Consider the following 25,194-nt stretch of genomic DNA (forward strand, 5'->3'; position numbering starts at 1 on the left):
GACCTGAAAACACTCACAAGGACAGGAATCTATTTAATGTCTCCAGAAAATGGTCTTTTGCAAATGTCAAGGTTTGATAAAAACAAGTTGTTTCTGACAGCAACAAGTCAGTAAATTGGGCACAACGAAATATAACAGGTGTAGGGAAATGAGGGTAACTGGCATGAGAAAACACAATTGAAGAATGGGAGAATTTTTCAGATCGGAAAAACAACTGACGTCAAACTTGAAGAGGCAATATAAATTGAGAGAGTGGAGAATAAGGACATGGGAGGTAGAAAAAGAATGAAGGACAGAGTGTATGTGGGAGACAGAGGAGTGAGAAAGAGGGGGAGTTTACAGACTAACAGAGGGAAATAGTGCAGGGGTGATGGAAATAGGGAAAATCAGGGCAACCACAGAGAGAGAGAGAGAGACAGGAAAGAAGTGGAAAACAAGAGAGGCAGAATAATGGGAGGGAGAATGATATAGGAGGGGATTAAAATAGAGAGATATGTAAAATGACAGAAAGACAGAGGGCGGGAGACAGAATGAAAAGTTTGTATGATATATGGACAGACATACAGAAACATAGAAAATCTAATCGATGTGGAGGGGTGGGAATGTTAGAGTGCAGGTGAAATGAGAGGAAAGAAATGGAAGACAGGGATAAACACTAGCAGGAGGAGTGAAGGACTGGTCATAAGTGTGCAGGAGCGAAAGAGAGAGCAAGGGCACAGGTAATATACACACAAAGAAAAGAATGGCTGTAGTTGAAGTGATTTCCTTCAGCATGTCAAGCAGATTCAGATCATGTCTCTTCCCACAGTATAAAAGTCAACAAGTACTAAGCTCTGTTACACCCTCTAAGACATCACACTCAGAAAGACTTCTGTGTGGCAATCAAAAGGTCCATGAAAGGCTTGGCTGTGTACTGCCACTGAAGCCTGAAGTTTAGCAGTGCGTTTTCTGACTTATTATATCAGGAGACCTAAGGTGACTGGGAAAGTCAGTGATCTGAAGGGAAACAGGATCTTCTGGAATGTGAAATTAAGAGGTTTCGGAAACTTGAGGATGCCATGTGCCCCACGGGCGTAAGGTGGACCAGAGCTCCAATGAATAATGTCCCTGAGAAGGAACCTCTGGTTACTTGAGTGGGGCCAGGAGCCACAAGTAAATGACACGTAGCATGAGCCTTAGCACCCCCTGGTGAGCAAGAACCATTGGGACATGCATTAAAGACCTTGGAGTGAGCAATGTTTTGGGCAACTTGGAGTGAGCGTAAACCTCAGGACCCTGAGGGTGAGCGTGAGGCTCAGGGACCTGAACTGAGCAATGCCCCTGAAGTATATGTTCTCACCCCCAATGCCCGCTGCAAGGACTGAAGGTGAGCAGGAGCTTCAGTCGTCTGGTGTTGATGGAACACCTCATGCCCGTAGGGTGAGCAAAATATCAAGGAAGCTATATGGATATATAAGTAATGCGGAATCTCATGGTAAACTTGGTCCTTAGGAAAATGAGGCTGTCCCAGAGCTTCCAGGTAAGAGTAAACAAGAGCTACAGGGTGCTACAGTGAACAGGGAAATCAGGTGACCAGACGATGAGTGAGTTGGAACCTTAAGGACTTGAGCACAAGCAGGAGCTTCAGAGGACCACAGAGTGGAAATGAACTTCAGGGTCCTGTTAATAAGTGGGTCGTTAAGAGACCAACTGATGGTGAGCAAGAGTCTGAAGGTCTTAGGATGAGCAGCACCTATGGATTCTTAAGTGTGAACAGAAGCCTACAGACAAGAGGATATGCTGAGCTTCTGGGGTCATGTTGTTGAGGGCCAAGCAAGGATGCGTAAGAATGACCAGGGTTTTTTGGACCTGATGTATTTCAGTGCCTTAAAGATAGGTGTTTTAAGGTTCATAGTGCACCCTCTTTTTACCCTTACCTCATGTGGCAGTCTTTTTTATTACATGAGTGGCTACGCAGAGCTCTGTAGTGCATATTGTAGAGTTGTCTATTCTGAGCATGTTTGTTTAGTATAGGGCACTGCAGTATTGTTATCCTGAGTAACACTTCTTTTATTACTTGGTACACATTAATTACCATATACACATTGCAAACCAAAGACACGCTACAAAACAACCAGACAACTCAATACTAGCAGTTCAAGCATGTTGTTACTTCTTTCATAAAGGTGGAGATGTGAATGCTGGAAGTATTACCACTACAGGGAAGACTGCTAGAGGCCATAATGGTCAAAAAGACAATATTTCAGAAAAATACGTGGATGGGCTCAAAACAGATAGGAGAAAGACCCAGGCCCAGTTGAGGTGATTTTGCACGTTTGCCAAAACCATAAATCAGTTTTATTTTTTATTTTTAAAAAAAATTTTTATTCATGCTCGTGAATACATACAAACAAGCTGGGGACAGACAACATTTAAACAGTTCAAAATACAAAAAAAAGTATAACTTTTGTTAGTCAAATTCACTAATCCAGTCATTAAGTGGTCTCCAGATCTTAAGTCCCTTGATTCTTCCTTTTTTCCCTTTTCGGATATAGAGGGCTTTCTCCAAATTGAATATATGAAGCATACGCATTTTCCATTGTCCAAAAGTAGGTAGTAGCGGATCTAACCACGAGGAGGCGATACATAATCTAAGTATTGACATAGCAATAAATAGAAACTCCGTGCTATTATCTACTGGTGTAGATACACCCAAAAGCATAAGTTGGGGGGTTAGCAGAAAATTTCTATTCAAAACATATTGTAAAAATATTGTAACCTCCTGCCTTAAATTATCCAAAGCCAGACATGTAGAAAAAATATGAACCAGGTCCGCCCCCAAAATATCTAAAACAATGGATACCCTCCGCGCCACCCCATTTAGCAATTTTCGAAGGGGTAATATAAAGATCAAAAAAAGTCTTATAACATTGCGCCCTAAGATTTGCTGTAGTTAATACAGTGTTAGCCAAAACAACAGCTCTTTCCAACCCTGAGTCTGTAATCTCGAGCCTTTCCTGCCATTTTAGAGAGTGTTTCTCAATATCGTCAGAAACCCCTTCGAGAAATATTTTATAAAGTTCGGAGATTGATGGAGGAGAATCGCTGGTAATAGCCTCCAACAGGGGTATCACAGAATAGCCTTTCACACCACCTCTTTTTTTAGTTATAAAATCCCTCAATTGTAGAAATTTAAAGAAGTCTCTATTACTAAGATGAAATCTGTTTTTAATTATTTCAAATGTGGCTGGTTGGTCACCGACCAATAAATCAGAGATTCTACAAACCCCCGCCTTTATCAACCTCCCTAAACATCCGTCAAACAGCGTTGCAGAGATCTGAGTATTATCTAGAAATGGGGCTATATCTACTAAACCTGCCCAAACCAAGTTTATTTCTAACATGTGTCCAATTTTTATATGCTGTGATCAAGATCTTAAATCGTGTCTTTTTAAAATAGCTAGGCTCATATATTTTTAATAGGCATCCTGACCCATTAAGATCTCAAATATGGAAGGGACATCTTTCAAGATCGGAGAAGCCTTTTTATCTGCTCGAAACATAGGCCAATAGTATTTAAATGATGCTGCTAGATAATACAGTCTAATATCGGGTCATCCTAATCCTCCTCTTTCCACTGGGAGTGTTAAAAAACAATTTGCACGGCGTATTTTTTTAAAAGACCAAATAAACCTAGCGATCTCGCGGTCAATCTGCTGAAACCAAGTATTGTGAATTTCTAAAGGTATTGTGCGAAAAATATATAGAAGCTTTGGAAGGACAGTCATTTTGATCAGGTTGCATCTCCCTATTATAGATAATTTCAAATTATCCCATCGACCCGTATCCTTCTTAATTTTCGAAATAATAGGGGTAAGATTAACATCGACTATTTCCTTCGTTTGGGCCTTTACTCTAATCCCAAGATATATCGCCTCCTCTACTATTCTTTCGTCCATATAGGCCAGATGTTTGTTTAGTAAAATCTGAGTTTTACCCCTATTAAGCTTGTAGCCAGAAACTCTGCCAAATTTTTCTGCCAAAGTTCCAACTTCGACCAACGTATTAGATAATTCCGAAGTCACAATAGCGACATCATCTGCATATGCCAAAATTTTCGTAGAAAAATCGTTCAAAATAAAAGGGGATATGTTCTCAGAGGCCTCCAAAACCCTAAGGAAAGGATCCATATATAACGCATATAGCAGAGGGGAGGATGGGCAGCCTTGTCTTGTCCCTCTTTCTATAGGAAAGGGTTCGGAAAGACAACCCATAATCTGAACCTGTGCTACTGGTTTATGGTAAAGAGCCTGAATTGCCCTGATAAAACCTTCTCCTAAATTATTCGCTTCCAAGCATTTCCAAAGATAGCTCCAGGAAACGCGATCGAACGCCTTTTCTGCATCTAAAAAAGCAACCGCTAAGGGAAGCTTTGTAACATCGGAGACATCCAATAATGTAATAAGTCTTCTAATATGATCCTCTGTCCCCCTTCCCTGGATAAATCCGTGTTGCCATCGGGAAACAAGATGTAACATAACTCTATTGAGACGTGAGGCAAAGATCTTGGAGTATAATTTAGTATCACTATTTAAAAGAGTGATTGGTCTATAGGAGCCCATATTTAGCGGGTCCTTCTCCTTCTTTAGAAATACAACAATATTTGCCAGCCCCCTAGACATCGGTGGGACCTCTCCAGCTTTGACAAAGTTGAAGAGAGCTAAAAGCTCCCTTCGTGTCTCCTTGAAAAAAGTTTTATAAAACTCTAATGGTATACCATCTATACCCATAGCTTTACCTGATGGTAAATCAAATAGCGCTTTCTGTAATTCCTCATACAAAATTTCTAAATCAAGATGAGATGCCTCCTCATCTGTTAATTTTGCTTTGGGGAGAAAAAAAGGGTCACAGACTGTGTCCAATGAAATATCTGCTGTATATAAGGCCCTATAATAATCTTTAAACGAATCTCTAATTTCTTTCTCATCAGAAATGATATCGCCATTGATGTTTCTAACTTGATCTATATGTCGAGCGGATATCTGTTGCCTGGTTTTAACTGCAAGTAATCGCCCAACCATCTCGCTGTATTCGTAACAATCCTGCTTTCTAGCTAGATAAATGCCAGCTAGCTTATTTAAATACAAATCGCTTAGAGCCGTTTTAGTTACTGAAATTGAATCCAAAGTTCCTGTTAGTTCAGTCTTATTTCCCACTTTAGCTATTAATTCTGTTTCCAGCTGAGAAAGCTTCTGATAATAATTCTTAACTTGCAAGATATATTTCCTCTTTTTGAGCGCACCAAAACTAATAGTTTCACCTCGTGTCCAAGCCTTGAATGTATCCCAAACAATCCCTAGAGATGCAGTACCATTATTAATCCTAAAGAATTCCCCTATTCTAGTTCTCATATAATCTCTATAATCTTTATCTAAAAGGATGGCCCTTTCAAATGTCCATTTTTTACCTATGTTTACCATACCATCCAAGGGAATTTGGAGAACTAAAGGGTTGTGATCTGATAGAACCCTTGGATATAATTCAATTTTTGCTTCCTTTAATAACAAGGGGGAGACTAAAAAATAGTCGAGCCTGGCAAATTTCTGATGGGGGGCTGAAAAATAAGTAAATCCCAGATCCGGACCTCTTAATTTAGGCCAGACATCGATTAGCCCCAGATCAGTTATCAGATCATTAAATGCCTTACGTATTTGTGGTTTACGTTCTGCGGTCGCTATACTATCTGCCTTTTTGGCACCATTGATATTTAAATCCCCACATAAGACATAGGGTGCTGGCCATGATGGAAGCTCCATTGCAATATATCTCAAAACTGAAGGATCATCTAGTACAGGAGAGTATATTGAGGCTAAAGTAAACACACTTGATCCACATTTAATGGTCATTAAGGTCCATCTTCCCAGCCTATCCGCAACCTTTCTATCGCATCTAATACTGCTATTTCTAGATAGTACAGCAACACCCTTTATCCTGCAATCCTGTGTAGTATGGACAAGTCTTTTAAACCCCAAGCTATCTAATAAATTGCTATCTCTACTAGCTATATGCGTCTCTTGCAGACATAACAAGTCTATATTCAAAAATGTAAGATCTTCTTGGAGCTTTCTTCTTTTGTTTTTATCATTAAGACCGCAAATATTAATAGAGGCTATACGAATAACCGATCTAGCCATTATTTACTAATATCAATTTTCTCAATATTATCTTGCCACTAAGATACTTTTTTTTTTACATTGACAGCCTTATTTTTCAGAGGCTCATTATGAACAATGGATCCTTTGAAAATCAAATCCAAATAAAAAAAGTAACACACCAAATTAAAAAAACACATCTCTGTCACCAGCTGTGCAGAGCTGAGAATACTTGTGTCAATTATGTCAAAAACAAGCATTTTTTTTTATACCCAGCCCCCCCAAATCTCCCCTCCCCCCACTCCCAAGCAAATCCACCCAACCCACCCAACAATGCGGTCTCGTCCCACTCCAAAGATAGCTCCAGGAAACGCGATCGAACGCCTTTTCTGCATCTAAAAAAGCAACCGCTAAGGGAAGCTTTGTAACATCGGAGACATCCAATAATGTAATAAGTCTTCTAATATGATCCTCTGTCCCCCTTCCCTGGATAAATCCGTGTTGCCATCGGGAAACAAGATGTAACATAACTCTATTGAGACGTGAGGCAAAGATCTTGGAGTATAATTTAGTATCACTATTTAAAAGAGTGATTGGTCTATAGGAGCTCATATTTAGCGGGTCCTTCTCCTTCTTTAGAAATACAACAATATTTGCCAGCCCCCTAGACATCGGTGGGACCTCTCCAGCTTTGACAAAGTTGAAGAGAGCTAAAAGCTCCCTTCGTGTCTCCTTGAAAAAAGTTTTATAAAACTCTAATGGTATACCATCTATACCCATAGCTTTACCTGATGGTAAATCAAATAGCGCTTTCTGTAATTCCTCATACGAAATTTCTAAATCAAGATGAGATGCCTCCTCATCTGTTAATTTTGCTTTGGGGAGAACGAGGCATTAGGACCAATGGTCCCTCCCGAGGATGTATCGAGCCGAGCTGCCCCAGACCAACCCCACGGTGGCAGAATGAATATATACTTACAAAGAACATTTAGCAGATTTCCAAATTATTTTATCTTGCATAAAGCACACTACACGCCCATTCAAAGTGCCAAAGATAAACCAGAGAAAAAAACACCTTTCCAAAATAATATTATAGTGAAAGTAGAAATATCTTAGCTGCCGCTTCTGAGGTGAAAAACTTTGTTTGATTCTTACTCACTATCTTAAGTTTGGCAGGATTTAAAAGATACGCTTGAGCTCCTTTATTATTAAAAGGTGTAATAAGCTGTCGCAGCTTCCATCTAGTTTCAACTGTTACCGGGCAATAATCTGGGCGCACAAAAAACTCAACCCCTTTACCCATTTTTTTTCGGTCAGGGCGGGCTAAATCATATAGGGCCTCTCTTGCTAGAAAGCTATGAACAGAAATTAAAATAGCTCTAGGACGAGGGGAACCTTGTGCTTGATTAGGTCTACCTCGTTGAATAAAGGGAGAACTATGAGCGCGCAATATCTCTGTATTCCAGTCCCATTGGGTTAAGGTAGGAAAGGCTTCAATAAACAGATCAATAATAAATTGACGAGCATCAGATCCTTCCAACCCCTCCGGAATGTCAATAACACGTAGGTTATTCCTGCGCAAGCGATTTTCCAAATCAGTTAGTTTCCAGGCAGTGTCATTTTTTGCTGCGCTTAGAGTCTCTGTGGTAATTTTCTGAGCAGCTAGCTCATCTTCTAAACTGGAGATTCTCGCTTCAGCCTCCGTAAAGCGCGCCGTAAACTCAGCACAGGATTTCTCTATGCGCCTCACCGTATTCTGCAGTTTGCGACAAGCACCCTGCACCCTTTGACTTTCCACTCTGGTTTCTTCCCTATGTGCTTTAATGCTCTGAAATATATCTGCCAAAGAAACATTTTCAGCAGCATCTAGCGGACTGATAGCACTACCACTGACCGCTTCAAATTGTGGGGTAAATGAGTAATGCCATTGTAATTTCTCTAATTCTTCTTCAGGAGTAGCTAACGTGATTGGACCCCTGTGGCTATTCTTTTTCCGTACAGTTTGAGAGTTTTCAACAGCCGCATTGCTCCATTTTTCTTTTTCAACCTCTTGGCACTCGCTCGCCTTACGTTCATTTATTTTAGCCACAGGGCTCTCGCTATCTGATAAATTAAGCTCACCGTCAGATGAACCAGAGAGAGAAAAAAAGTCACCAGAATCCAAATCCTTAACACCCTCCTGCTGTGGAGCCTTAGCTGGGTGCTTTAGAGCTAAATTAGGCACATTAGCCACAGGCGTCTGAATGCTCATTAAATTGCTTGTGTCAGCAGATAATCCATCTTTTTTATCTTTTTTCCCCTCCAATCCATCAATAATTACACCATTTCCAGTGATCAATGTTGCTCCTAAGTTTGATTTTTCAGTTATCTCTGTGTTTATTAACTCAGTCAGTGATTTATCTGTAGCATCATGCTCTGGCGTTTTCTCACCAATTACAGCTGCACCCTGCGAGAGAAGATTGAGTCCTGCTGTGTTGTTTTCAATATTGACAAGTGAGGAAGCAGCGTTTTTCTTGCCCTTACTAGTAAAAATTGTAGGGACTAGGGGAATAGTACGCTTACCCCCTTCAGTCTTCCTCTCCGCCGGGGTTGCAGCTTTCCCCTTAGTGTTTTCTCCAAACGCCGAGCCGCCAGCAGCTGCACCGCCAGTGGTCCCGCTCTCGGCTGCTCCGTGAACTCTGCCCCGCCCAGCCTTCTGCGGCATCCTAGAAATTGTTGCTGGTTCGCCGCTACCCCGCCACGGCCATCCTAAGACCCAAGCCTGCGTCCAGAGCCTTCTTGCCGCGGACAGTGTTGGGGAATACTGCAGAAACAGCCAGAGCATATCGGTGCACTATGCGGTAGGTGGAGAATAGCGTAGTAGGTCAGTCCGCTGTCGATCCGCCGTCAATCCGCCATCATTCCGTCCCTGGTTAGTCCGGGGCAGGGATCCCAGCTCACACAGCCGTATCAACGGCCTCCATCTTGCCTCCCCATAAGTCAGTTTTAATTGTGTTATTTTTAAAAGACAAGTGCACAGAAAGGAAGGATACATGATGGTAAAATCTGTATTATTTTGTTAAGTAGGGGTGTGCAAAGTTGTCAGAGGGCTTGCTGTAAACTTCAATGCTTAGCAAATTCCAAAGCTGACAATTTAAAAATAATATTATATATATATATATATATATATATATATATATATATATATATATATATATATTATCTACTGGCAGTCGCCAGTAGATAGTTATAGTTAGGACCGTGTTTCCATAGGAAATCAGAAAATTCTATTTTGAATAAGTTTGGCGCCGGTTGACGAATCTTTGCGAAATTTTCAAAACTAATGGGGCGCTCCGCTCAGCTCCTACCCTGAAAGTCTCGGGGGGATTCGTCAAGCGGGGGCCAAGAAAAAAGGGGGGTCCCATAACGCGTTTTCCCCATGCATTTTCCCATAGGACCTTTAGTCGAAGGTACAGCCCGAACGGCTGAACAGAATTACTTGAAATTTGGCAGGGAGGTAGTCCTCAGGTCAGGAATGTGCCTTTTGCATATATGGAGTCAATCTGTTCAGTAGTTCCTGAGAAAATTGCAGTTAAAAGCACATACATATCTATAGCCGCGCACCGTGAGCGCTCCGTGCGAGCACCCTAACGTGCGCGAGCGTAATTCTAATTGGTGGTTACATGTTAGTCTACGTTCGAATCGGTCGAAATCAGGAAGTGTCGGCCGCCATTTTGTTATTTTTCAGTGCGAGAGTGAAAAAGGAAGGTGGCGAACGTGAAAAGGGGGCAGGGTAGAGAGTTCCTGACCCCCTAGCCTTTGTCAGGGGGTCCCTGAAGGACCCCGAAGGCAGAACATTTTTTTTTTTAAATCGCGGGGGTGTGCGCACCGTGCGCGCATGGTGAAAAACCCAAAAAAAAAAAAAAAAATGTTAATACGTAGTTTATTGTAAAATAAATATATAAAAAAATAATAATACATACATAACTTAGCATTTAAAAAACCGTACAAATTCACTGAAAAAACATAGGTTTCACACACGTTATAGTTAGGAATTAGCATTTAAAAAACATGGCAAATTCACTTAAAAAACCATAGGTTTCACACATGTTATAGTTAGGTGGATATTTCACTCGTAAAAAACCAATGAAATTCCCCCGTTATAGTTAGTTCAGATAACTATAACTCGTGCGACCGCCACTCTATCACAAGGATGATGTCATCAGTGATGTCATGAGTGATGCCACTGACCATGTCATGAGTGATGTAATATGTGACGTCATGAGCAGGATTGCGGGCGCGCGAGTTATAGTTATCTGAACTAACTATAACGGGGGAATTTCATTGGTTTTTTACGAGTGAAATATCCACCTAACTATAACATGTGTGAAACCTATGGTTTTTATATATATATATATATATATATATATATATATATATATATATATATATATATGATCCACAAATGAATGGGAACACCCGTTGCCTCCAGAACGAAGGGCGCGTCGAAGAAGAGACCTCCCAAACGCGGTCACAAATATTGTCCAAAACTTCTCCAAGTTAAAGAAAAGCAATCGACGCCGTGTCTGTGCTGAAAGTTATTTATTGCCAGCCGAAAAAGCTAGACGCGTTTCGCCTGTCCTGCAGGCTTGTTCACTAGCAGTTTGGTAAAGTTTTCAAAGGCAATTTAAAACAGTGAGTGACGATCAAGGCACGTGATGGACTACAAGACACAATGGCTGAAATTATTTTCAGAGCGTCTGATCACTTGATCTAATCACCCGTGTAATGCATTAACCTTGCCAGTTAAATATTGACTTGGTTTTAATGTTTCATGACAGGAACACTTGGTTAATAATTGTGTTATAATTGATGAATGTTACCGAATACTCCAAATCTTATGAGTTCATATTATGTTCTACTGACTGTAATGAATTGGTCTTACACTTTGTGGCACTTGCCTGGACTGTTTATCTATTGCAGTTTGGTGAACTACGAGTCTGCTGTTTATTTCTATACTTGTAGTCCATCACGTGCCTTGATCGTCACTCACTGTTTTAAATTGCCTTTGAAAACTTTACCAAACTGCTAGTGAACAAGCCTGCAGGACAGGCGAAACGCGTCTAGCTTTTTCGGCTGGCAATAAATAACTTTCAGCACAGACACGGCGTCGATTGCTTTTCTTTAACTTGGAGAAGTTTTGGACAATATATATATATATATATATATTTTGCCTCGGGACTCAATATCCCAGCATGCATTCCAACAGGAAGTTGTACTAAACCAGCATGCACTCCAACAGGAAGTTGCACTAAGCCAATCAATTTAAAGGCACTGAGCCAATAGGAAAGTACTCACCGTGCTCCATGTGTACATATTGCCCTGGAAGAAGAGGTCTTTACCTCGAAACGCGTCGGCATGAGTGAGAGAGTTCGGGAGTGCTGGAGGAGGTGGAAGAGATGCAAGCTGTCGTGTGCCTCCCTAAGATCTGGACGCTTTGGAGAGGAATATATATATATATATATATATATATATATATATATATATATATATATATATATATATATATATATATATATATATATATATATATATATATATATATATATATATATATATATATATATATATATATATATGAAATATATTGCAGCAGGATTGTTTCTGCACATGACCAGGAGCAGGCTACAGCCCATCTCCATGCTGCATCCCTCCCTTTCAACAAAGGCGGAAGCGCAGCAGGGAAAGCAAAATAGGTACCTCGTTGGTGGGTGATTATGGTGTTAAAATGTCAAAGGTCGACAAAGCCTGTACCTAAAATATCAGATCCCTGCAATACGTTGTACCACTGCCCATTTAATCTGCGTGGCCCACCCATCCTTGTTCATGGCCCTCCCTGAGCAAGAATCCTAGAGCCGGGCCTGGATGGTTCTGAGCTAACCATTGTTGGGTTTGTGCAAGTGCAGCATTTAGCGTTTTTATGTCCTCTTGAGAGGAGATCTTCAGGTACAGTTGTCTATCATCCACATATATGTGATACTGAATGTTAGCAAGGGTCAGAATGACAGAAAGTGGCTCCATTAAATGGTTTAAGAGAGTGGGCGAGAGCGCTGATCCTTGAGGCACTCCGATCATGACAGGGGTACTGGATGCAAGGGAATGGTTAATTGTTATCCTTTGTGTGCAGTTATGCAGGAAAGAGGCAAGCCAATTTAGGGCCAGGCCTGAGAGACCCATCCTGTGATGAAGAAGATCAATCAGGTTATCATGTTTGATGGTATCAAATGCTGAGGACAGGTCCAGAAGGATCAGGAGACAAGGGACATTTTGGTCAAGGGATCTCAAGGCATCATCTAAAATGTGAGTTAGTGCTATTTCAGTACTGTGCCCTGTTCTGAAACCTGGCTGATGGGGGTCAAGGAGTTGATATTTCCCAATGTGGTTTCATAGCTGCGAGTGGACGCTTTTTTCGAGCAATTTAGCTAGTGTCATAATGCAGGTGATAGGTCTGAAGTTGTTAGGGTCCAACAGGTCCACTTTGGGCTTCTTAAGAATGGGAGTAACTTGCCCAACCTTGAGGCAGTCAGGTATCTTTCCCTGTAAGAGGGATTCATGCATGATCCTGGACCAAAGAGAGAGAATGGCAAGCTTAGCAGGTATAGGATCGCTGAAATGGTTGGAGGGTTTAAAGGACGCCATGTTGTGTAGAAGCTCCGTGACATCTTGGAGGAGAAAGGAATTCCAAGAGTTGTTATTTTTGAGCGAGCATCCTAAGGTCGAGGATATTGTCGAGGAGTCTGCCAGCTCAGCTGGTAATACGGATGGTGTCGGAAGCCTCAGAGTTGGGGTGACAGGTAGTAGCTCCAGCTCGATTTCCCTTGTTTTTTCAGAGAAGTGAACTGTGAAATCATCACCTCTAGGAAGTAAGGATACCGGCGTAGTGATAGGGTTAGGAGAATGGTTAGCTTGTTCCTTGATGATTTCAAAGAGCTTCTTGGGTCTCTTTTTGGCTCCATCCAGCTGAGTCCTGAAGTGGTCTATTTTAGCCAAGCAGATGTGTTTGTTGTAAGTACTTCTCACTTTCCTAAGTTGAGTGAGACTAGTGGTGGAGGGCGTGTCTCTCCAGAGCCTCTCTGAAAGTCTAAGATTGCGGTGCTCATAATTTAGGGCACCATTAAACCAAGGTTTGGATTGTTTGACGGGAATCCTTTTGAGTTGCTTTGGTGCAATAGTATCAAGAATGTTAGACACCATGTTAATGTAGTGATCGGAGAGATCTTCAAGGTTGGTCATGTTGGGGAGGTGCTGTAGTCTATTTTTGGTGATTGAAGTTAGCAAATTTATGTGGAGGTCTCTCATATTGCGCGTCAGTTGTTTCGCTTCAATAGGTTGGCCCTGTCTACCCGGGCCCTTTTCCAAGATGAGGAAGGGAATTTGATGATGATCCGACCAGTCACAGGGTAGGATGTCACCTATTTGTATGCAATTGTCTTTAGCAATAATAAGGTCGAGAGTGGCGCCCTTATTGTGTGTAGAGTCTTTACAGAGCTGTGAGAGGTTAAGGTCAGAGAGGAAAGTTTTAAAGGAACAGACTATAAGATCATTTGCGTCATTCCAGTGAAGGTTAAAGTCTCCGAGGAAGATGTGGCAGAGTTGATCCAAGCTTGAGCTAATGACCTCCATGATTTGCTCTATGAAGACCAGATTTTCAGCCAGTGGATGATAGATCGAGTGCAGCACACAAACCTTCTTGCCTTTATTCCAGATTTCGGTGACCAGCTTTTCACAGGAGGATAACACAGTGCTCTGTGGCCGGTTCACAGAACTAATCTGAGACAAAATCCTAAACTTACTACCTTTGGTATTCACAGAAGGCATTTAGTAGTAGTAAAGTTAGGATTCCTAACTTTACTACTACTAAATGCCTTTTGTGAATACCGAAAGTCGTAAAGTTAGGATTTTGTCTCAGTTTAGTAGTAGTAAAGTTAGGAATCCTAACTTTACTACTACTAAATACCGAAAGTCGTAAAGTTAGGATTTTATCTCAGATCACTTTTGGGAATCGGGCCCATAGAGATTGTTTTAAAGTGAGGTTGGAGCAATGAATGCATGCAATGCCCCCCCACCTCTGGTTTTAACAAGTTAATTGCTTCCGATAGGTGCGTAGCCAGGGGGGATTAAGATGTCGAGAACTGGGGAGGAGGTATCATTGAGCCAAGTTTCAGTGAGAATCAGTAGGTCAATGTTTTGTTCAATGATGAGTTCTGAAATATCCACTGCATGTTTCACAGCTGATCTACAGTTGAGTAGCACCGATTTGACGTGCAGGTTGGAGGTGATCACTTCATGATGAGAGGTGGTTATGTTGAGTAGGCTTTCTTTGTTCACCGATCTGTGCTTAAGACTCGGTTCCCTGTCAGGGTCCGAGGTGATAGAGGGGATGTTGAGAGTAGGGTAGGAGGAGGAGACAGTCCTTGAGTCAGTGTAAGAGAATAGGAGGAAGAGAATGTCCTCCTCAGATAGCTGAGGCAGGAGTCTATGGGGCCTAGAGTGATGGTTAGGTGAAGGCCTAGAGCTCCCACTAAGAGGGGAGTGGACAGAGGAAAGGTTGTTAGGTGCGCAGATCATATTCTGAGTGTTGTATTTTTACTGTTCCTCTGAGTGGGGGGAGGAATCCAGAGCTTCTCCATCTTCAAGGAGAACTGTAGTATGACCTGCACGATCTCTTTAACAGCCAAGAGATCATGCTTCAGGTCAGCAAACTTCTCCTTGTCCTTCTCCTTCTCCTTGTCCTTTTCCACAGAACCAGAATGAGATGCTTGGACAGACCCAGCAGCGAGAGGGTTGAGTAGGACCCTTACCACAGTTACAGGGGGAGATAAAGTCATGCTTGAGACTGGAATTGGAGCCCGGAGTGGGAATGGAGACAGGCAGAATGAATTTAGGAGAGGCAGTAGGTGTAGCATGTAAGGTGTGAGAGGGTGAGTGCAGGTTACATGTCAACAGACTGGAGACAACAACTAGATCCCGAGCCCTAGAATTGAAAGATCCTGAGTCTAAGGGAAGAATACCAGCGCTATTCTGCTTGTTAATGTTGGAGTGGTGCCCAGCACCCCAGTTGTTGGAGCGTGAAATGGGTGACGAAGGGGACACAAGCTAAGAGGGAGGGCGTGGTAAAGGAGGAGCTGTGCTGGGGACAGCAGTTGGGTGGGCGGTACTCAGGTCGGATGAACCATAGCCCACGTGAGGCAAAATAGGTATGTCCGGGTTAAGGGTGTGGGTAATAAACACATCCTTCGTGTTGTTGGATAGGTCCTTATCATGAAGCCCTGACACAGTGTGCCCTGATATAAACTTGCCCAGGCAGATTGTGATATTGAGCTTCCAAAAAGGTGCGTCTCAATTTTATGGGCTCTTGAGGATTGATTCTGATATGAAGGAGTGTGAAGTTCTTTGAGTAATATTGGTCCACATTCTTTCCCCAGCTGGTGCTCTACTATTTTATGTCCGGCTCTGATACGAACATCCTCAACATTCACTACAACATTGGCAGTAACGTATCTCTCATCTTGGAATCGACACATGAAGGAGAGATGGGAGATCATTGGTTCAGAGACAGGGTGGTCTTCAATGTCACTCAAGGGACGTTCCAGGTATGGTATTCTACTATGATCGCTTCCTGGGAACAAGGAGAGATTATGGCAAATCCATAATAATTCTGTGGAGAAGTGGGAGTACTGTTGTTCAGGATTAAGAACCTGATATATAGTTTAGTGGACAGGTACTTTGTGACAAACTTGATCGATATTGCACCCGCTTTATAAGTGCATTAGGATACAATGCACTTGTAATAGGGAGGATGGGATATCTGTCACATTTGTGACGGAGCATCTGCACACTAAACTTTAAATGAGACTCTAAATCGCTAACTTTCTTACAGGAAACAGAAATGGGGACTTTAGTCACTATTTACATTGAAATAGCACTATAACTACAGGGTAGGTACACACCACACAAATGAATGACATGGGGACATATGTTATTCTACATGTTTCACTAGTTTTACCTTCCACTAGTAGAATAAAATAATCTTATTTGCATCTTAAATTCATGAATCCTATGTACACTCTACCCAAAAGAGAGATCTTAGTTCAATTTTCACATTTAGACATTTAAAATAAACACCAAGGGGCATATTATCAAGACCGGCATTAAAATTATCGCCGCTTTAGCAACAGGAAACTGCCGCGAAAGCGGCGATAATGGGCTTGATAATATGCCCTTGAGAATTCCAATAGAAGCCCATGTTCACACCAGAACATGGGCTTCTATTGGAATTCTACTCTACTCTAATCTCTATCATTTTCTACACAAAAACCAGAGTTGGAGTTCTAAAAAATTATTCCTAAAAATAGAAAATGTCCAAATGTGTGAAAGATGTATAAGCATGTATTTCCCAAAATCAGTAGTTCATCTTATTCAGTAGTGGTGAAGTTACTGTTTCATAAATTGTAGATTTCCTTCCCTTCAAACAAAGGTGTGATAGTATTTAAAGAAGTGCTATTAATCAGTTCCAAAATGTTCCTTAACATATAATCTGGATCATAATACTAAATTAAAAAATATATATCTCATACATTCCAGTGCATTAGATTGCAACCAGCTATACCACTGGAATTTCAGATATATTTTAGAATGTTCTGGCTTGTGTGTCCAGCATAATCTTTTTTAAGGCCTAAGGAAGGTCTTACAACTTTTTTATAGACTTTTCCCATATTAGCTGAAAGGTCAAATACTTAGCTCAAGTGAGCTGCTGGTTGTAGTATTTATGGATATAGCGCTGTTTTAATCACAAAACACCATCCCGAAGGTATCCACCTTCAACCACCAACAGTGGTTAGAGCTAGCTTGACCAAACAGAAAAATGCATGAAAGAAAGTAATAAAGAGAATAAGATAGAAAAGAACACTCAGATGCCCTCCAGAACTAATATTCCAGCATACCAATAATCAACACTTTCGAATGGCTTTAAAAAAGAAATGCTGTTTTACGTAAATGCTACCGATCCCTCATCAGATGCTTTTAGATTGTACAACTCCCACCACTTATAACCCATCTTGACTGGGATTTTGTCAGCTAGAAATATTTCAGTTTCGATTATTGACAGTCCAGCACATTGACTGTCCCTTACAATCTTGTGCAATTATTAATCTTGCAACAATACCTATTTATAACATAACTGACAATCCATGTGCAAATTAGTAGTAACAGAGTTCGTAAAGATTAAAGCAACTTTGTCCACTATGAAAATATTAGCAGAAGTATCCCTGTTCAAGTAACTGAGATACACAACCACAGTTTCCAAAGTAGAGGACATCCATGAACATATAAGGGTGATTGATCACTACCTCTCCTTATCTTGGACAGGCTGAAAGCAACCTTATCATCTTCATATTGTTCAGCTTTGTAGGGATGTAATATCCCAGATGACTGGAATGCATTATTTTGTGCTTTTTAAGAACACGTTTTGCTTAGCTGTAAAGTTTAAAAACATAGTAGTGCAACCAAATGGGCAACTAATACAATGAACTATCAAGTTCACTTCTGGAGTTACTTTAAAAAGCCGTAGCTAACTTTTTTCATACACAGGCTAGGATATCAAATACACAAAATACAATAAACATAACTGTAGAAGAGAAGTCAATATGCCACTGTAATTATGCATGGCTAAACCCATATATTTAAATCCAGACCACAATAGCCGTTTCATTCATGACAAATCTTGGTGATTCTCCAAGGGCAATATCATCTGGTGTAAACAACTGTTTCTGACTGCATACACCAGCCATATTGTTTTATCAAATATCCAATCATGAAAGCAGCCAGATCTAGTCACCACCAACCAAAGACTACAAAAGGTATTTGAATATTTCAATGAGTTGCATGTGTCTCATAAGTCAAATGGAACTGTTTACGTTGCCTTGGTTAACCTACACATGAGCCCTATCCCAGCAACCTTAAGAAGTAGGCAGTGCCTCATTGTGTGGATGCAAATACCATTTTGAGTACTTCGCTCAAACCTGTCATCGGAGGCCTTCTAAAGGACTGGAGTCAGGCAAAATACAGTTGTTGACATTGATATCTAGAGGCACAGCCTCCCATCGTAATGTAGCCATACCCTCACTCCGAATCTTCTTTCATCAGATTGATGACCCCCCTTTACCCAATTTGTTATGATTTGAGTAGACATATGCACCTCAGTCTTATTGTTGGTCTCTCCCAAAATCGCTATCCTTTGAGAAACAGTCTGATTATTAAAGACTTTACCCAAATAACAGATTCACTAGTATGATCGGATGCATCACATAATTACTCATATTGACAAAACAAAAGAATGCTTTAAATTGTAAATAGATCGAGAAAGTAAATTGCTGACCCACCATCATCTGAATTTCCTTCTATGCACCTAAGATCCCCATCCATTTGAATAAAAGACCCAACCTCCCTAAAAGTAAAATCAGTAGGAAGGGAGACACTTCTAGGATGAATTTCAGAGTTTCAAAAGCATAAGGATTGCGGGTGAACGTAGAATCTCTGAATGCTTTCCTATCCTCCAAACAGGTAAAACAGATGCCTTCCACTATTTTAAGGCAACCCTTCTTAAATTCTCATCTGAGATATCAGGTAGCATAAGATATTAAAAAATGATAGGTATGCAATAGAGTTCTGATACAAATGGCTTGCCAAAAGGTACTGGATAATCTCATCAGGCTGCTATAAAATATTTCTGAAAGCTAGGTCTCAAAAAACCACACTGATGAATTTCACTAGTTAGCTTTTGGCGGGAAATACAAACCCCACTGTTAAGACTGGCTCAGTCATTTTATTTAGTTTTATTTAGTTTACTCTCAACTATAATCAATAAATATTTTGTATATACATATTTTCTTTTTTTTGTGTGTCCCATTTCACCTGATCATTTTGGGTTCTATTAATATAAATGTCCTATCAACCCACATTTCTTTGCATGGCAGTAGTGCCTTACAGCAGCAAGCTTAAGAGGGGCAAAGAATGTACCTGATTTGTAGACATTTGGTTTGTCTTGGCAGATTGTCATTGAGGGCATAGTAAAGATGGGAGGAATTGCTTTGGATGATCTCATCATATCACCTGGATGCAAACAGTCTGATGGTGAGTACATGCTTTTGGGGACCATCAAACCTAAACCTTGCCTTTACTATTGAGGTAGCATCAACACCTCTGATGACATATTTTGAACCATTGGACGAGTGAACTGCACCTGCTGCAAAAGTGGAGATGTTTCTCTTAATACTGCACATGATCAAGACCTTCTCTATGGTTTGTTTGTCCTCATGTCCATGATGGCCCTACACCTATGCCAATATGCAGTATAATACTAAATCCTGCACCATTCACCTGTCTGTTATGGTATTCACTAAAGACAGTACCACTCTTGGGGAAGCTGAAGAGATTTCAAAAATAGGATTATGATCCTGTGACAGAAAGCAGAGGCAAACAAGTAGATCTCACAGGTAATCCACTTTAGACACAGCAATAGCTGGCTAGAAAATATGTATTTATTATATATGTGTATATGAGATACAAATCTGTCTTTTCATAGCAGAATGCAATGAGCTAATCTTAATGGGCTTTCTTCAAATTGAGTCAATACCTGTAACTTGCATGGTATCCATTGACAAAGCAAGAGTCAAAAGAGATCTAAACGATGTAATTAAGTTGGGGAACAATCCCCTGTATGGATAGTAAATGACAACCATAATAGGAGTGCAATGGACACTTATACCCCAGAAACCTAGATGCCACTGCACCTGTGCAATAATTATAGCACCACCCCAGACAGTGACTAAGAGGCATGTTTGGATTGGGGTAAGCCAGGCCACACAATGACTGGTTGCATGCTAGCTCATGGTCTGATAATCAGAAAAGCAATGGTAATGTAATTGCTTGTGTGGTACTGCAACATTGTTGTCGTAACACTGTTTGACGTAAATGATGTGTCCTAAACATTGTCTACAAAGATATTGCCTCCCATGTTAGAAAATAGAAAGTGGGACAATATTTTTGTAAAGGATATTTATGACACAATATTTATGTCAGATGATAGTTCTATATGTGATATTCTGACATAGAATTGGATATTTTCCTAGGTGTAATTTCTGAAGGTTTCTCTGCTGCAGAAAGTTCCTTTGTCGTGCTATAGAATGACAAAAGTAAATTTTCTGGTGGAATTTCTGTCAGTGGAAATGTCACTGCTTTTCAGGTGATGATACACTACCACTCTTCTTTGAATCAAGCCCTGTTAGAATAAAGAAGGGTGTTGATAAAGTGAGCAAATTTGTCTTCTTTTAGCGACACTTTGATGGCAGGTATTTTCCTCAACTTCTGCCTTCCTCACTCTCTATCACACAAATCCCATGACACTTTGTCCTCTAGCAAACCAACTTCCATGATGTCCTAGAGCTTTCTTTACTCTCTACAGGATCCACTCCAGGCTGTTCCCCTAGTTTGAGGCTAACAGATGGAAAGCGGGTGAGCTCTTGATGTCAACAGGTGGTCAAAGGGCAAGTAATGTCTCTCTCACTATGCCTTGCCTTTCACTGCATCAACACCCATTACAAGGACGGCGGTAGCAGTGTAGGCACCTCTAGCCCAAAAAGGGGCTATTTACATATGTTGTAGAGTGTGGACTCATTTGGTTGCTACATTTTAAAGAGTCAGTTCACAAGCCTTGGCACAGTGAGGAGCTGTTGACTTGATAATATGGAACGAGGTCTTCTAGTTCTTATTGAATTGACTGATGCCATTATTTGTGGCTTGTGCAGAATGCTGAAAGAGTTGCCTCATTTATTACTAAGCAAGCCACATAAATACTGAAGAAATGGATTACCAATAAGACTGTGCACCATGGGGTGTAATTTTCAAGGAACTATACAAGGCATTACAGAGAACTTAACTATACAGTGCCTCATGCATGCTCTTATGGATTAGTAATAAAGATATAGTCCATGTAATATGGAACTCACTGTTTCAAAATGTATCTCTACTTAGAGCAATAGCTGCTGAGAGACTAGTGCGAAAGCCTCTCTAGTACGAATGGTGCCTTTATTATGGGTATCAATGTACATATTGATAATCTCATAAAACAGTAAATTAAGGGCTCACGTCTGAGATCGGTATGACCTGGAGGCCACAAGTACAAATCCCGGCTAAGTGGACTCAGCCTTTCATGTTCTCCATATTAAGGCCCTCGCTCCAAGCGCTGAGAAAATCCTGTTTTCAGCACAAACCAGAGTTGTTTTGAGCTTTGCTGTTTATATCACACTCTTCCTTTCCCCAGGAAACTTCGGATGAAATTTATCTGAGGAAAAGGGGCGAAAAAGAGGCAACGCTTGCTTTAAAAGGGTGCACATACTCTGATAGCACGCTATGCTTCATTCCAAACTGTGGAACTTGGAATTAGTTGGTAATACAACACCTGGTAAAAGCAAAAACCTTGCTGTAGCTGTATTCTATCACCCAAATTACCAGGACACTCATATTGAGGGCCTAAGATGGGTAAGAGTTAACACCTCTTGGTTATACAGATTATACTAGGTATAATAATGAGTCCGTAGGTTGATGATTTCTTACAGCAAGGACTGTTTGCAGAACATTGTTAAGAACTGATAGATGAGTTGTTTTTCATAAAGAGGTATGTACAATTAAGAAAAACATGTCTGTAGGTTCTATGCATTTGTAAATCATCACAAATGTAGTGTCGCGAAGTAGCAATGCCGGAGACAGTTTCCCAAAACAAACTTGGAGCCTCTTAATAGAATAAGGTAAGTTTGAGAAAAGTTATCGGAAGGAGCTGAGCACTTCACCATATTGATGAAAGGTTTGAGCAGAGGAATATAAGTCTGAATTTAAAGGAGCATTGCTTGCTACCTAACCTCTAGACCTACAGGGGGAGTATAGACCTGATGTAGGGAAGAAGAGGATGCTGAGTTGCATTACCAAGCAAGGAGGCCCAAAGTTCAATGAAGACCTGGATGGTGTCCCCTTCATAATAAGCCCAGCCTTAGTGAATTTGATAGGGCCCACTAAAGGACTTAAAGGGGCCATCTGGTGAATGATGCCAGAGTACATCTCAAAATCCCTGCTGACTTCATCAATCAAAGCAATATTTTAGAATGCATATTGTTGGTGATTGTTAGCAATGCAGCATTGGCAGGAGAAAATAGTACTTTTCTCTTCACTAACTAGCCCTCAGGAAGCCGTCTACCATCTATACCTTAGCAGTTGTAGCAGGGGATCTGCGCACCCAAATATTTAGAGCCTGCTGTGCGTTTACAGATGAGATGACCATTTGTTCAAATGCTTTGTGTGTAATCTACATTAAGAGTGATCCCAACTGTCTGGTTCTTTGCAGTACCCTTAAACTCTTTTATTGATCCATATGTTTAGTGTGTTCTACAATAACAGTGGTCCAGGCTATTTGATTCTTTACAGTAAAGCTTGAAATCTTTTATGATCCTTGGCAGAAATTTGATGGCCAATTGAGGTCTTCACAGAATGGGAAGAAAATAGCATAATCACTGTAAATATGTTCAGTATTACAACAATGGGTTCATTTCCTTATCCATAGTCAATGGATAGTTGCACTTTCTGCGAGCGGCACAGTTTGATTTAGGACCTGTTTATCAACTTGTTAAGGAGTCCACATCAAAGAAGGTCTGTTTTTTGTCTGAGTTCAAACATACTCAAGTATTATGTGTTTCATCGAGGTGGGATGCCGGATGCAAAAGGTTAGACACACAGTTGTGTATATTACCTTGCCCTGTAGTAAACACAGCAATATAGTTTGTAGGTGAGAACTTTTGAAGCTGAAAGTTTCCTCAGGGGTGACAAAGCATTCGCGACAAAACATTCAGGGGTTTGTGATCCCTTTCTATAAGTCTTTCTGTGATTATCCACTGCCTGCCAGTCATTCAAAAAGTCTCTCTCAATTTTATCATTGCTGTGCTATGAAGTATAAGTGACAGATCTTCCAAGAATAGAAAAAGGAAAAAAATATATATTTAGGGGCTAAAATGTTGACAAACGCTCTGAAGAAATACATTTTTTTTAAAGAAGTTTAAGACATGAAAATGCCCTGTGTGTGTGTGTGTGTGTATAGATACATATTAGTGATCCACTTCTCCGATGCCCATAGAGAAAGAGGGAGACACTCGACTGCAAGCATCCAATCTATTTTATTTTCGCCAGGACATAACACATAGAGTGCCTCCCGATGCGTTTCGGTCTCCTGACCTTACTCATGGGTGTACCAGGCAAACCAACTTGTTACATGACTGCTGATCTTTATACCAACGGCACTTCTGATACACCAGCCAATCAGAGTTGCAGATGATGCATTATGGTCTAAATAGGAAATCAAGATAATCTTGTTTTTATAAACAGCAATCCGACTGGAATAGATCTTTATGTATAAATGTCACAGTTCTTATAATTACTTTCAATAGGTTCACTTTAGTCATGTCCATTAAACAATCACTTTGCTTGCTATCCTATGTATAGCCGTACTCCAGAGGCAAACATGGGCCCTCTACGCAGTAAAATCTGCTTCAGCACCAGTCACCTATGATCCGCCAGGCGACACAGTGCTTACATTTACGAGGAGGTGCCATCCCCTGCAGGCATTGGGCTACGCCATCAAATATATAATCCACTTCTTTGATGCCCATAGAGAAAGAGGGAGGCACTCGACTGCAAGCATTCAATCTATTTTATTTTCACCAAGACATAACACAAAGAGAGCCTCCCCGACGCGTTTCGATCTCCTGACCTTACTCATGGGTGTAGCAGGCAAATCAACTTGTTACGTGACTGCTGTCCTTTATACCAATGTCACTTCTGATACACCAGCCAATCGGAGTTGCAGATAATGTATTATGGTTTAAATAGGAAATCATAATAAGCATGTTTTTATAAACAGCAATCCGACTGGAATACTTCTTTAGGTATAAATGTCACAGTTCTTATAACTACTTTCAATAGGTTCACTTTAGTCATGTGCATTAAACAATCACTTTGCTTGCTGTCCCATGTATAGCCCTACTTCAAAGGCAAACACGGACCCTAAGCGCAGTAAAATCTTTGGCAACACCAGTCACCTTCGATCCTCAGATGACACAGTGCTGACATTTGCGAGGTGGTGCCGTCCCATACTGGCGTTGGGCTACACTGTCAAATTTATAATCCACATCTCCGAGGTAAACAGCCATTAGTTCGTAGTCATTACTTCGCATACCATTACAACGCATGCATTACCACGCATGCGCTGTACAGCGCAAAGTAATTACTATGCTTTTTTTACTTCACAAGTGCAAATACCACGCATGCCTTTACAAAGAAATTCGTTGTAAAGACATGTATGGTATGCTTTTACAACGAATTTCGTTGTAAAGGTATTCACATTGCAACTAAAAACAAAAAAAATGATCCATGTTGTTGTGAGGAAACAGGCTGTTTCCTCACAACGACGTGCACCACTCCTCGGAGACAACGTGAAGAAGGTCCCAGGAGGAGAGAGGAACCACGAGGAGAGAGAGGTAAGGGGGATTGGGTAGTGTAGTGGTGTTTGTGTAGTGTAGGGGTCCGTGCTGGGGGTAGTGTTTTAGGGTTTTGGGTAGTGTTGTGGTGTTAGTGTAGTGTAGAGGGTCGTGCTGGGGGTAGTGTTTTAGGGTTTAGGGTAGTGTTGTGGTGTTTGTGTAGGGTAGTGTTTTAGGGTTTAGGGTAGTGTAGGGGGTCGTGCTGGGTAGTATTTGAGTGTACAGACAGGACTGGGGGTCGGGGGTCGTGCTGGGGTAGTGGTTTAGGGTTTAGGGTAGTGTAGTGGTGTTTGTGTAGTGCAGGGGGTCGTGCTGTGGGTAGTGTTTTAGGGTTTAGGGTAGTGTTGTGGTGCATGTGTAGTGTTGTTGTACTGAATGTGTAGTGTAGGGTAGTGTTTTAGGGTTTAGGGTAGTGTAGTGGTGTATGTATAGTGTATGGGGCATGCTGG

The 25,194-nt window shown here is 41.0% G+C and overlaps 1 protein-coding gene across 1 annotated transcript in view; it reads left to right on the forward strand.

Annotated features, from left to right (window-relative positions):
• MAMDC4 (MAM domain containing 4) overlaps window positions 1–25,194 on the forward strand; it is a 394,635-nt gene that overhangs the window by 105,930 nt on the left and 263,511 nt on the right. The window contains exons 10-11 of the mRNA XM_085611032.1: window positions 15,596–15,763; window positions 19,220–19,301. Coding sequence (XP_085467158.1) covers window positions 15,596–15,763; window positions 19,220–19,301 — 250 coding nt within the window. The remainder of the gene's footprint in view (window positions 1–15,595; window positions 15,764–19,219; window positions 19,302–25,194) is intronic.

The sequence above is a fragment of the Triturus cristatus genome, chromosome 1_2 (genome assembly GCF_964204655.1).
Source record: "Triturus cristatus chromosome 1_2, aTriCri1.1, whole genome shotgun sequence".
In the NCBI taxonomy this organism is placed as follows: Eukaryota; Metazoa; Chordata; class Amphibia; order Caudata; family Salamandridae; genus Triturus; species Triturus cristatus.